The sequence below is a fragment of the Phaethon lepturus genome, unplaced genomic scaffold (assembly GCF_000687285.1).
Source record: "Phaethon lepturus isolate BGI_N335 unplaced genomic scaffold, ASM68728v1 scaffold1712, whole genome shotgun sequence".
Taxonomy (NCBI): Eukaryota; Metazoa; Chordata; class Aves; order Phaethontiformes; family Phaethontidae; genus Phaethon; species Phaethon lepturus.
In genome coordinates, this window is record NW_010522416.1 from 57,041 (window position 1) to 70,499 (window position 13,459).

The following is a 13,459-nucleotide window of genomic DNA, read 5'->3' on the forward strand; positions in this document are numbered from 1 at the left end:
ATCTTCTAAATAGTTTGTTTAGAAGAAGAAAATATTAATGTTTACTGTGCAAGGATGATACAGGTATTTTTTTAGACTTTTGTTGTTGTTGTAGAGAGTGGCCAGGAGGGAAAGCCATAGTGGATGCAAATCTGGAAGCTTTATGCAGATTGCTTCTACTTGTCAGATATTCATGCTTGACAAAACTTTGTTGTAAAAAATTGTTTGTCCTTGGTCAGATAGGTGTTGAGTTTCTAAGATAAGGATATGCTACATCTGTATAAGACTTGTTTTATTAATTTAACATTGCCAGAGAAAAATCTGAGGACTTGGGGTCAGTTTAGTAAATAACTGATGTTTAATATAAAACATTTTGTTACCAAATAGGAAGCAGCAGAGTAAAGAGAAGCTTACAGTGAAAGTAGGAACTAAGACATACCGAGTTAACACTTCGGCTTCATGGAGCAACCTTGACATACCTCCTTCTTTTTTTAAAGAAATTAGAGGATTAAAATAACATGAATATTGCATTTGTTTTCATGAAAGCTTTGACTGTTCCAGTGACTTGGAGTCTTTACTTAGAGACATGGATTTTTAATTAAATTGAAGATATTCTTTGAAGCCTTATATCTCTGAAGGGATAAATGAGATGCACTACATCACCAAGGAAATGGTAAAAGTTTTTCTGTCTCAAGAGGCAGTAAGGTTTTAGAAGTCCAAAAGACTTTCCTTTTGATTTAGACTGGCAGTATCATCAGGTTTTATACATGTGTTATCCATGTGCTTAGTGCTTTTATAAAAGAGGTTTGGGGGATTTTTATTCAGAATAGGAGTCTTAGTTTTGGGGAGGGTGGGCTTGCATGTTAAATGAGGGAGAAAAAGCTCTCCTTCTTGAAAAGAGTAGTCTTTTGATTAAAGATAATGTTCATTTGCACAGTAACATCATGATCCTTTTACAACACATTGAAAAGTCATTATAGATGAGGAACTCATATATTCAGGAGACTAGATGTAGCCTGGCATGTCTCCAGTATTTTTTTTTCTATTTTTGATACAGTGTATGGTGGGGTTTTTTTGTTTGTTTTTTTTTTACAGTGACAATTTTCCTGCAAGGAGGAGTTAATATGTCTGGTAGTTGTCAGTGTTGAGGGGAATGCTTGGTGAAATTCTTCCACTAAAATGTTTTTTCTACAACACTTACTGGAATAAAGAAGTGGTTGCCCTCTAGATATGGAGAAACTATAGCAGGTATTTTGGCTGAAGCAGAAGCTTTTTCCCCAGAATTCAAAATTGCAGTGAAGCACCTGGGGTACAACTATAAACTTCAGTGAAAAAAACAGTGGACAGTGCTCTCCATTGTCATCTTCTTTACATTATTTTTACTCTTTGAAAAATCTAAAATCCAAAAATTCTCTGGGGATATAAAATAATGAGATCCATAAAATTTTGGATAACATGGAAGGATGATGTATTGTATTTATAATTAGTAGGCAATGCAGAGTAACTATAGCAGTAGCTACCACATGCTATCATGCACAGAGCTCTCTGTGTGGTAGTTGTTATCAGTTTACAAAGCTAAATAGCCAGTTACCTAAATGAGGTGAAATTGGGGGGGAGGGAGAAGAGAAGTATCAAGAGAAGCTAAAGAGAATTTATGCACTGTAATTTTTGTTTTAAAGAAAATTCATTAAAAGTAAAATGAAAGCTGACAGCTGCAGTGTGAGACCTGGAAATTTAGGTCCATGTCATAGCATGAAATTAATAACTCCCCTAAAGCACTAGAAGCAACATTCGGTCATTTCCTGAATGCTTAATTTTAAAATACTGTGTATAATCTACTATAGCTTCCCTAACTCTCAAGGGAAAAAGAGCCTGAGTTCATCATTGCCATTATCCACACAGCAGATACAGTAGAGTCTCAGGTGTTCCTAAGGCTGCAAATAATTACAAAAAAGAGCCTTTAATTTATTAAAAGAACTAACATAAACTCTACTTCCTCTTGGACATGAGCAAAAGCACTAAGACAAAATGATCTTACCAATGCAAAAGTATTTCAGGAAAACTGAGGCTGCAGTGTTTCATTCAGCCAAGCCACAACTCAGATATACTGAGATATACAAAGAAAAAATATTTTTGCAAGAAAAGTTAACTAAAAGGCTTATGGAAAAAAAATGTGAACTTCCGAGTAGTCTTTGCTGAATAAATCTCTAAGCATTCAAGACAACTTAATATGCTCACACTCCTGAGGGTTCATGTGGTGTTCTTTGAAGAACAATAAATTTGTAATTTATTATCTTGGAATGTATTAATATAATTTTACTGGAAAACATATAAATAGTAGAAAAAATTTTGATTTTTCTGTAATGTATGGGCTTTAAAGTATGCTTAATGTTTTTCCATGAGTTTGTGAATACCAGTATATGCCATTGCTTATAAGGTAAAAGCAAAATGTCTAAAACACATGGTGCTTAATCTCCAAAAATGAATGACTACTTACCTGCTACATTATTACAACTTTTTTGGTATTCATGCTCATCTGCTTGAGGGAGTGCTTCTATTGATAGTTTTGGCAAGCCTGAATCAATTTTGTGTTGAATGTCGTAAAGATTTCTACGCCCAGTCATATGCAGGTGAACAAAAGATATGTAAGTGAAAACATGAAGGCATTGGCTGTATACTTAAAGAACTGTCTTTTGTTTCTTTTCTACTAATGCTTAACTGTTAATTTTTTGTTGAAAATTATTATTTATCTAAATATTTTTCTTCATTGCCTTGTATTTGAGAAGGTTGGCAGAACTGACAAAAAAGTTTGTTGAAAAAGTTATTTCCCACTCTAACTTTCAGTCTTTCATTAGCTGTTGAATGGCCCTTTCTTAGCCGTATAATCTATAAAAAACACTTCTTTTTTTCTCGTGCGTCAAATCAGTAGGTGTATAATGAATATTTTGGAGGATAATATGAAGAAAAAAGAGAAAATATATGGTTTATATATTTGTCTTTTTAGTGTCCAGTAAGACTACTTTTGCAGATAGATTCCCCGACATATCTTTTTTAGGTATCAAAACTATGGGATTTTGTTTATTGGCACCACAGTTTCCTGACCTTAAAAAATAGAGAACACTGAGTGCAGTGCCCCTTTCCTGATTTTGAAATCTGTGAACAAATTTCATATTGTGAATCCACTCATCCATGTTTATGTTCTCCATTTGTTGTACACACTAGTTTTCAGGGTTGGCCTTGCAGAACTTTTCTCATTTGATGTCCTATAAACTCCTTCTGTCCTGTCTGTTCATCTCCTTCATACATACAGTTTCTCCTGAATTTCTTATGTGTAAACATGCTCTTAACTGCTATTCCCATGATGATGGTGCAAAAATCTGTTTCTTCTTCTACCATTCTAAGTGATGTCCTACATGGTATTATGATACTCCCTACAATTTATTATTAAATCATCATACTGTTTTTAAGAGCTGTTTTTCAATGATCTGTGCCTCCTGTAACTTGCAGAACTTTCATCTTGTTTCTGTGTGATGCAACAGGCAATCTAGTAATTTTGGCTACTTTGGGAACCCCTGTGTTGTGGGGAGGCAAGATACCAGTGGGTGTCTGCTTGGCAGTAGTTTTCTGTGGTACTTCATGATACTATGCTTCTTTAGCAGGGTCAGGAACTATTGCCTCACTAGGTTTGATAGCTGCATTATGCTTTCTGTGCAAGATTGCCTCTTGGGTCATATCGAATTTGGAAGCCTAGCTCACTTTTTCCTTCATGCCCACTTTGAGCGCTATTTCTGTACAACACTAAACACACTGATAAATCTCTTTGATTGCATCACTATCACTTGAAGTTCAGTAGGTCTTTTAGTCTTTCCTTTCTTCTTTCCCACTTTCCAAATACTTTCTGGTACCTTCAACCAGGTTGCTTGTTGCTCTGGACTGTATCATGGTTTTGTTTCAGATCTTACTGTAAATATAATTGTTTACATGTTGCTGGTCATTTAGGCATCTTATCTGTAAGAGATGACGTATTGTATCTGACAACATAGATATAATCTTCATCTAAGCTCCCACTTTTCCTCTATTTTTTATTAATCCATTTTTTTTGTCCTAAGAATTATAGTTTGTCCTTTCAGAATACTGCCATAAGGATCACTTTCCAGCCCATTACTCTTTCTTTGTTAAATAGGCTATAAACGGCTTTTGTCTCTGCTTCAGAGTTTGCTTTTGTCTCTTTCTCATCATTATTCACTCTACTTATAGTATTTGTTACTAGGAGATCAACTTTTACCTATAAAATGTTCATGATATTTACATCGCTTTCCCTTCTTTTATGATGTTTTTGTACTTGGGAGGATTTCCATGTGACATATAATATTAATTTCATTTCCTTAAAATACATTCCAAAACTCTTCTCATCTGTGATATACAAAGCATTGAGTTTGCTGCTAGTTAAGGGAATACAAAATAGTATCAGTTTATCAGTCTTTCTTTGTCCATTTGTTATTTGCTTCATCTTCTGCATAAGTTACAGAATCCTGTCGGGTAGGCAGAGTTTGAAATACTTCATTTATTCTGTGTTTCTGAAGTACCCAGCAAAATGGCATATTTGGTATTGCAATTCCAGGAATAACTTTGTTAGACTTTGTAGGATTTTGATTGGGTGCGAGTGCGTTAATCTTTGGAAGAGAAAAAAAGTGTATTTCAGCAACAGCCTTGGACTATTAATAACATTGCTTTTCAGGTTCAATATCTTGCAGATTCATACAAGAAGTTGTTGGGCTTTTTTCTCAATATCATGATTCCTACCCAAATAGGCTTTTGATAATATAGTATCAGGTAATGTGCTGTAGAAGAACTTACTCTTCAAAGGACATATTCTCCAATTCCTGTTGTCTTTATTATATTGTTAAACTTTCAGTGGGAGTGTTTGCTTACATTTCTTTCAAGAGGATATCCAACCAATATTTTCAGTTTCACTTTCTTGTTTTTCCACCTTCTTGCAGAAACATTAGTGTGTCCAACGTTTATGGAGACCATGGTGATTCCATAAGGACGCACAATTTTTTTTTTTCATTAAAAAAGAACTTGTATGATCTTGAGTGTATGAAGTAGCACACAACTTAGTAGCACTGAGTGGAAAGAGATCCCTGCCATTAGATCAGTTTATTTTTAATATACTCGCAAAGTCTGGAAAAGGAGTAGGCCACTGCATACAGCCTTTAACCGTGTCTGACTTCAGTAGTAGTTTGTAGTACTTTGTTACCACAGACATTATAATTTGAGGGTTACTATTTTCTAAAAAACCACTAACATTGCAGTGTGTGGTTGCATTTCCTAGATAAAATTTAGTACTGCCACCTGATCCTTGTGTGGAAACAAAAGAATTTTCCTATAAAATTGCAAACCATCATATGGCTGTCTTTTTTTTTTCTTTTTCTTTTTAAATACTGACTGGAGTTCTCTAGTATATACAGTACGCTGTTTTTTTTCTTTCTGTCTTCCTGCAAGATATATATATTGTGATTATGTGATTGTGATTTTTAATGTATGGTTGAATATGATTTGTTGATGGAGTACTTGAATAACTTTATTAGGTATTCTAATCTTCTAACTGATGCCAAGCACATGTATGTAAAGTCCTGTAAAGAAGCTAACTTTGTGGCTATAATGTTGTGCTCCAGCCTCTGATCAGATACTTAAAAAAAGGGGAGGAGGGGGGAGAAAAAGAGTTGCAGCTCAAGTGCAATTTGTGGAATGCTCTTCCTCAGCTTCCTAAGGGAAACTGGGCTTTCCCATTTTGAATCTATAAAAATAACACTAAAAACCTCAAATAAAGCTGTACCATTTTTAGCTAAAGGTGAAAGAAGATTTTGCAACCAAAATCTAAATTAGGATAAAGTCTGAATGTAGATAGAGCGTAACAGGAAAGAGCAAAGAAAGAGACTGGAAAAGTAAGGGCATACTCTGATGGGATGTACATGTAGCTAAGGCTTTGTTAAACAGTAGTAATAGGTAATATCAGAATTTAAATAATCTTGATATCAGTTGATCATTTACTGTAATGACTGACAAAAATAGAGTGAAGACAGTGACTTTGAGAACTTAGAGGAGACCACTTCGTAAAAGGTCATCTAGAAGAAGGAGTGAAGATTCTTGTAGCAAAAGGAAAGAACTGGTATCACTGATTAATTCAAAGGACAGGGCAAAAATATGTGACTGAGTTGGACTGGGTGTTGTATGATGTTTGCTCTTTGAAGCCTTCTGAAAACTGGATGGAAAGGATAAAAGTTTTCTTCTCAGTTCATTGATACCATAGCAAAGCTGTCTTTTGATAGTCTTGAGTGGGCTGTCATTGTTACACAGAGGTCTATGTTTGCCTATTGTGAGCTGCAAGTAAGGCACAGTGCAAATTAAATCAGGCAGTTAAGTAGTGATGTTAGTGTCTGTTTTTTAAGACATAAGCCTGGGGAGAAAGCTGTGTGTTTTCTTGTACTATTTCATTTCTCCTGAATTTAGCAAACAGGATGATGTTTAAACTCAGTTGAGAAACAGACATTCAAATCACAGAGAAAGAGTTTCATGTACGATTCATCCTACAGTACGGTTGGTGAAGTTTAATAGCCAAAAATAAGAAGCATTCTGGAGTATTACCAGGACTCTGGCAAATAGAATTGAGATGAAGCCCACTAAAGTACGGGCCTTGGTCTACAGTCATATGAGATTGTCCAGTGTGATGGCTACATGATACGTCTGTTGAAGTACCATTGTTATGGCAGACTGTGACTGAGATAATTTGCAGATTGTAAGTATAATTAGTATATATCTGAAATAGTGAGATTTCAGTTTTCGTTTCCTTATGTACTCTATATTAAATAATTTTCTATTATGAAGTAATAAATTTTAATATATTTGGGAGGTATATCAGTACTTCTTTTGGTTAACTACAGTATGGTAGATGTACCATAGACTCATCAAATCATGTAGGTTGGAAAAGACCCTTAGATTATTGAGTCCAACTGCTAACCTAACACTGCTTGGTCCGCCACTAAACCATGTCCCTAAATGCCACCTCTATGCGTCTTTTCAATACCTCCAGGGATGGTGACTCAACTACTTCCCTGGGCATCCTGTTCCAATGCTTGACAACCCTTTCGGTAAAGAAATTTTTCCTATTATCCAATCTACATCTCCCCTGCCACTACATGAGAACGTTTCTCCTTGCCCTGTCACTTGTTACTTCAGAAAAGAGACTAACATCCACCTCGCTATGACCTCCTTTTAGGTAATTGTAGAGAGTGATAAGGTCTGCCCTCAGTCTCCTTTTCTCCAAGTTAAAGAACCCCAGTTCCCTCAGATGCTCATCATAAGACTTGTTCTCTAGACCCTTCACCAGCTTCATTGCTCTTCTTTGGATGCTCTCCAGCACCTCAGTGTCTGTCTTGTAGTGAGGGGCCCAAAACTGAACACAGTATTTCAGTTGCAGCCTTAGTAGTGCCGAGTACAGGGGGATGATCACTTCCTTACTTCTGTTGGCCACACTATTTCTGATGCATTCTGAAGCCAGGATGCTATGGGCCTTCTTGGCCACCTGGGCACACTGCTGGCTTATATTCAGCTGGCTGTCGACCGACACCCACACGTACTTTTCCACCAGGCAGCTCGCCAGCCACCCTTCCCCCAGCCTGTAGCATTGCATGGGGTTGTTGTGACCCAAGTGCAGGGTCAGGCACTTGGCTTTGTTGTACCTCATACAGTTGGCCTTGGCCCATCGATCCAGCTTGTCCAGATCCCTCTGTAGAGCCCTCCTACCCTCAAGCACTTGTTCTCTAGACCCTTCACCAGCTTCATTGCTCTTCTTTGGATGCTCTCCAGCACCTCAGTGTCTGTCTTGTAGTGAGGGGCCCAAAACTGAACACAGTATTTCAGTTGCAGCCTTAGTAGTGCCGAGTACAGGGGGATGATCACTTCCTTACTTCTGTTGGCCACACTATTTCTGATGCATTCTGAAGCCAGGATGCTATGGGCCTTCTTGGCCACCTGGGCACACTGCTGGCTTATATTCAGCTGGCTGTCGACCGACACCCACACGTACTTTTCCACCAGGCAGCTCGCCAGCCACCCTTCCCCCAGCCTGTAGCATTGCATGGGGTTGTTGTGACCCAAGTGCAGGGTCAGGCACTTGGCTTTGTTGTACCTCATACAGTTGGCCTTGGCCCATCGATCCAGCTTGTCCAGATCCCTCTGTAGAGCCCTCCTACCCTCAAGCAGATCAATACTCCCACCTAACTTGGTGGTGTTTGTGAACTTACTGATGGTACAGTCGATCCCCTTGTCCATATCATTGATAAAGGTACCAAACAGAACTGGCCCCAATACTGAGCCCTGGGGGACACCACTTGTGACCGGCCATAAGTAGAATTTCTACAGAAGCTAAGAGAACCCTTGTATCTTCTCATTATAAAACTCTTTCTTTATAAATATTATGAATGTGACAAAGGGAAAAAAAGGTAAGTAGAAAGTTAAGGCAACTTCATAGTATATTCAGTAATCTTATTCCTTGTGGTAAAGCAAATAAGGGTATACAATTGTTAAAAATAACATAACAAATTTGATAACAAGGAGTAAAAACCAGCATAGTTACAGTATGCTTTGCTTATTGCCTCAACAGGATGTTAATACAACTTTGCTTTCACTGTTATACGTAAGTGTATATTCTTCAGAGAATTAATACTGGTCTTAATTTTGGGAACTTGCCATTCTAAATGGAAAAGAATTCTTTCCAATTTTAGTTTTTCTGTTTTAATCTTGGTGTAAAAAAAAAAGTCTTCTATAAAAGTGTTGCTAGTGGTTTCTGTTTTCTTGCATTTTTTTAAATATATTTGTAGAATTTAACTGTATTTTTATTTGGACCTTTGTTCATACAGTGATTCAAGTAGCATGATACCAAATACTTTGGTAAAAGTATTCATAAAGGAAAGTTAACATACTTTAGCTGATTCATAGAATCATAGAATCTTTGGTTGGAAGGGACTTTTAAAGCTCATCTAGGCCAACCCCCTTGCAATGAGCAGGGACATCTTCAAGTAGGTCAGGTTGCGCAGACCCCTGTCCAACCTGACTCGGAATGTTTCGAGCCATGGGGCATCTACTACCTCTCTGGGTAACCTGTGCTAGTGGCTCACCACCCTCATGGTGAAAAATTTCTTCCTTATATCTAGTCTAATATCTACCCTTTTTTTAATTTACAACTGTTACCTCTTGTCCTATCGCAACAGGCCCTGCTAAAAAGTCTGTCCTCATCTTTCCTATAAGCCCCCTTTAAGTACTGGAAGGCTGCAATAAGGTCTCCCCGGAGCCTTCTCTTCTTCAGGCTGAACAACCCCCACTCTCTGAGCCTGTCCTCATAGGAGAGGTGTTCCATCCCTCTGACCATTTTTGTGTCCCTCCTCTGGACCTGCTCCAGCAGGTCCATGTCTTTCCTGTGCTGAGGGCTCCAGAGCTGGACACAGGACTCCAGGTGGGGTCTCTGCAGAGCGGAGCAGAGGGGCAGAATCACCTCCCTCGACCTGCTGGCCACGCTGCTTTTCAGGCAGCCCAGGATACAGTTGGCCTTCTGGGCTGTGAGCACACATTGCCGGCTCATGTCCAGCTTTTCGTCCACCAGTACCCCCAAGTCCTTCTCAGCAGCGCTGCTCTCAATCCCTTCATCCCCCAGCCTGTGTTGATACCAGGGGTATTTTATTCATGTAAGATTTTCTACATACTAAGATATAACACCTTATCAGTTCTATAATTTGCTTTTAAGAGTTTAATGGGTAAATGATAGGAATTTTTTCCATTCTAATGCAAGACAGTATTTTGGGACCTTTTCACAAATTAAGCTGGCATGGGAATATAATTATGAGAACAGCGTATTTCTATAAAACTTTTCTGTTAGTCTTGCCAGAGTTCTGTGGTGAAAGAGACCTTTGTCTCGGGATTTTTTTTTTAACTGCATTAAAATAGAAAAAAATGATAATCACTTTTCACAGCTATGGTTTTCATATTTGCTGTATTCCAGAACAATGGGGACTACATAGCTGTGCATTTCAAATTTGGGATATTAGACTTTTTCTGTAGGTAGATAGCAAAAATATAATTTTGCAGAAATTATTCCATTTTGGCTGAAAAGGAGTAAATAGCTAAGAGGAAGAAATAACAGTTTCTGTTTCAGTGGAAACACTTCCTCTGAAGAGTGTTTAAATAAAAATGGGGTTTGGTCCAACGTAGTGGTGGTATTCTTTATTTTGTACACTAATACCATATAGTAAAATGCCACTTTTATATGTACAGATGAATTACGTAACTTCATAAATATCTTCTACTTCCAGAACCTTAGAATTCCACCTGTTCTCCAGAGTGAATCCATTTAATAGCATTGAGTTCCTGCAAAAATACTTTCTGCAAAACAGAATTGTAAAGCACCAAGAATGCATAATAGTTAGCATTCTGGGATTCTGTATTTAAAGCAGGTGTCACCGTAGGTTGACAAATGTTTATTAAACCAGTAAAAAAAGCAATAAAATGGTTATATTTTATCTCACAAACATTTCTAAAGTTATATATTTCTCCTTATGTTAGTTATTATTCCCTATGTATATTCCATACTTATATAAATAAGTATGGTGCTTTAACGGAATACTTTAAATTGGATGCTTTAAGTACTGCAACAAAGTAATTGATTTCTTCTTTGGCTAAGAGTGTATGTACAAGGTAGACTCAGTCATTTGGACAAGAGCCTGAAAGCCTGTGAATAATTAAATAATAATTAAATTTTTATCTTTTTTTCTTACAGAAGTGGTGAAAAATGTTTTATGTTTTTTAGTTTTACTTTCTCTGTACAAACTGTGTTGCTTAGTACACATTATTCTGATTTAATATTTTGTCATTTATGGCAATAATAATTTACTATTTAGTTAATAACGACAGTGTGCCCAGTTGACCAAGAAGGCCAGTAGCATCCTGGCTTGTGTCAGAAATAGGGTGGCCAGCAGGACTGGGGGAGTGATTGTCCCCCTGTACTCGACACTGTCAGTGTTGAAGAGGCATTTGGACACTGCCCTTAATAATTTTCTTTAACTTTAACAGGTCAGCCCTGAAGTGCTCAGGCAGTTGGACTAGATGATTGTTGTAGGTCCCTTCCAACTGGAAGTATTCTATTCTATTTATTAATAACAAATAGTACCCTGCTTCTGTTGGAATGTAACACCTGTATTACTTCCTTTTCTTCTGCTCTCAGGGAACATTATGTTTCTCTTAACACAGCTTTAAAGTGATTATTTTTATCTTCTTTAGGCCCTTTAGTGATCCAAGTACTGAATTTATAAATTTTTGTAAAGTTATTGCATACATTTAGGATAACTATAATTGAGAAAGGAGAATGGTTATGATAAAATTTTAGTAGGAAGGCAAGGGATGGTCTGTATTACATTTGTGAAATACTTTTAATATTTACACTTACATGTTTTCCTTTTAAAAAGGAAATTGTCAAGGAAGCATTAATGGAAGAGCAAAAACGAAACGAAAAGGCAGTCGAAGAAGCAGTGAAAAGGACAAGAGAGGAACTGATGGAATATATTAAAGAGCAGAAGAGGGTGAGTTGCTAATGGGTTTCACTTCATACAGTGAGAAATTGGTGAAGTTTATTAATCGTGAAACCTGTCTTAAAGTGCACAGGAAAACAGAATCAGGAGTTATGTCTTCAGATTTGTCACTCCTTTTTTAAAACCATTTGATACTATGATATATTTCTTCATGTATATTTATAGATTTTTAAGTACATCACAAGCCAAAAAGCAGTAAAGCAAGAATTAAAACATTGCTTGAAATGTAAAGTATTTCTTATGACAGTAACTTAAAAGATGAAGCATAAATGCAGTCTGTCAAATAGAAATTGTGATCTGAGTTCAGTTCATTGAAAGCATTTCAGTATCAATTACAGATGCTATTTTATGTTCACAAATTAACTTTATTGTGTAGTTTGAATGCACACAAAGTCATTAACTTTTCCTCTCAACCTATATTATAGACAGCCTGAAAATGTATTGGTATTCTATTGACCATGATTTATAGCCAGTGCACTGGTCTTGTTATGAAATATTGTAATGTTCTGAAACTTGGTTTCAGGTATTCCGTTAATGCTATATACTTGCAGTTTAATGCTTGTGTGTAAACAGTAAAATGTAACTTAGAAGACAGTTTGATTTTCTTTCAGTAGGAGAAGTTGTTAACACACTTCTCCCATTTGAGGCTCTTTATAAAAATAAAAGATAATTTAAAAAAACTTTTTCATATGACGGTAGCAGCCCGAGATCAAATTCAGTTATTTCAGTATTCTCAATGAACAAAATTACTAAGCTTGAATCTATTTGGTGACATTGTCCTGAAAAGGAAAGAGGAATAATGTCTTGGGCCTTTTCTATTCCCTGCTTTTATGGGCTGAATAGTATTATGGGAAATAGGATTTAACTTCAGAAGTTTCGTTCTGCTGCTAGTTAAGATTAGTGTTGGATGAGCTCTCTTCCATTATGCTGTGCATGGAGTTTACGTTCAGCAGTATGGGTCGTCTTGACAAAGACATTTAAACAGATGTCTGGGGAAAACACGATCCATAAGGATGTTTGAGCTTGTTTCTATCTGAAGTTGGTCATTTACAAAGGATAAGCTGTGGGGAAGGTGAAAATAGGTCTGCTATTAAAATAGCCTGTACTATAAATAAATTGGTCAATAGGACCTCTAGTGCAGGTGGTCTAGTCCATCTAACGCAGATGTCTCACTATTGACAGCTAGATCACACCATTTTGAATTGACAGTAATTTCCTGCAGGCACTTCAATAGCAACTCATCTGTCCTTAATCTCCTAGATTTCCATTTGTGTTCCATTTTCTTTCCACTTACACACAGTTGGAGCTTGTTGCCATTATTCCATTGTCTAACTATTGTTAGTCTGTCTTGTCCTTGTGAAGTTTTTGCACATCAGTGAAACAATGAAAATATAATCTTCAAAGAAACAAAATCCTCTGGTTTATCTAATAGGAATGTAATTTCCATTCATTCCATAGAGTTCTTTAATATCAAAAGTATTTCAGTCAACTTTTTTCCCTTATTGGTCAATTGACACGTATTTCTATTAATTTAAAAAAAAAATCATATGTAAGGACAGCTAGTTTTTTCTGGCATAAGTTTTATAAAGACTGTCTATATTTAAGAGTGGAAGATGTTTTTAACTCCAAATCATTTGGCATAATAGTTTTTATATGATTACATAGGAGGCAGAGTAAATGGACCTTGGTCAAAGCCATGCACCTGTGAGAGTAATAAATATACTTTATGGACTGTACTAAAAAGTAGCAGCTTAAGGAAGGAATTCCTAGAAAGAATTCAGGGAAAATGCCTCGCTTTCCTGGCTGAGATTCAGTGATGGTTTTTTCCCTTTGAGTGGCGG

General features: G+C 36.7%; 1 protein-coding gene across 1 annotated transcript in view; it reads left to right on the plus strand.

Moving 5' to 3' along the window:
• CCDC91 (coiled-coil domain containing 91) overlaps positions 1 to 13,459 on the plus strand; it is an 85,581-nt gene that overhangs the window by 37,461 nt on the left and 34,661 nt on the right. The window contains exon 7 of the mRNA XM_010281788.1: positions 11,496 to 11,609. Coding sequence (XP_010280090.1) covers positions 11,496 to 11,609 — 114 coding nt within the window. The remainder of the gene's footprint in view (positions 1 to 11,495; positions 11,610 to 13,459) is intronic.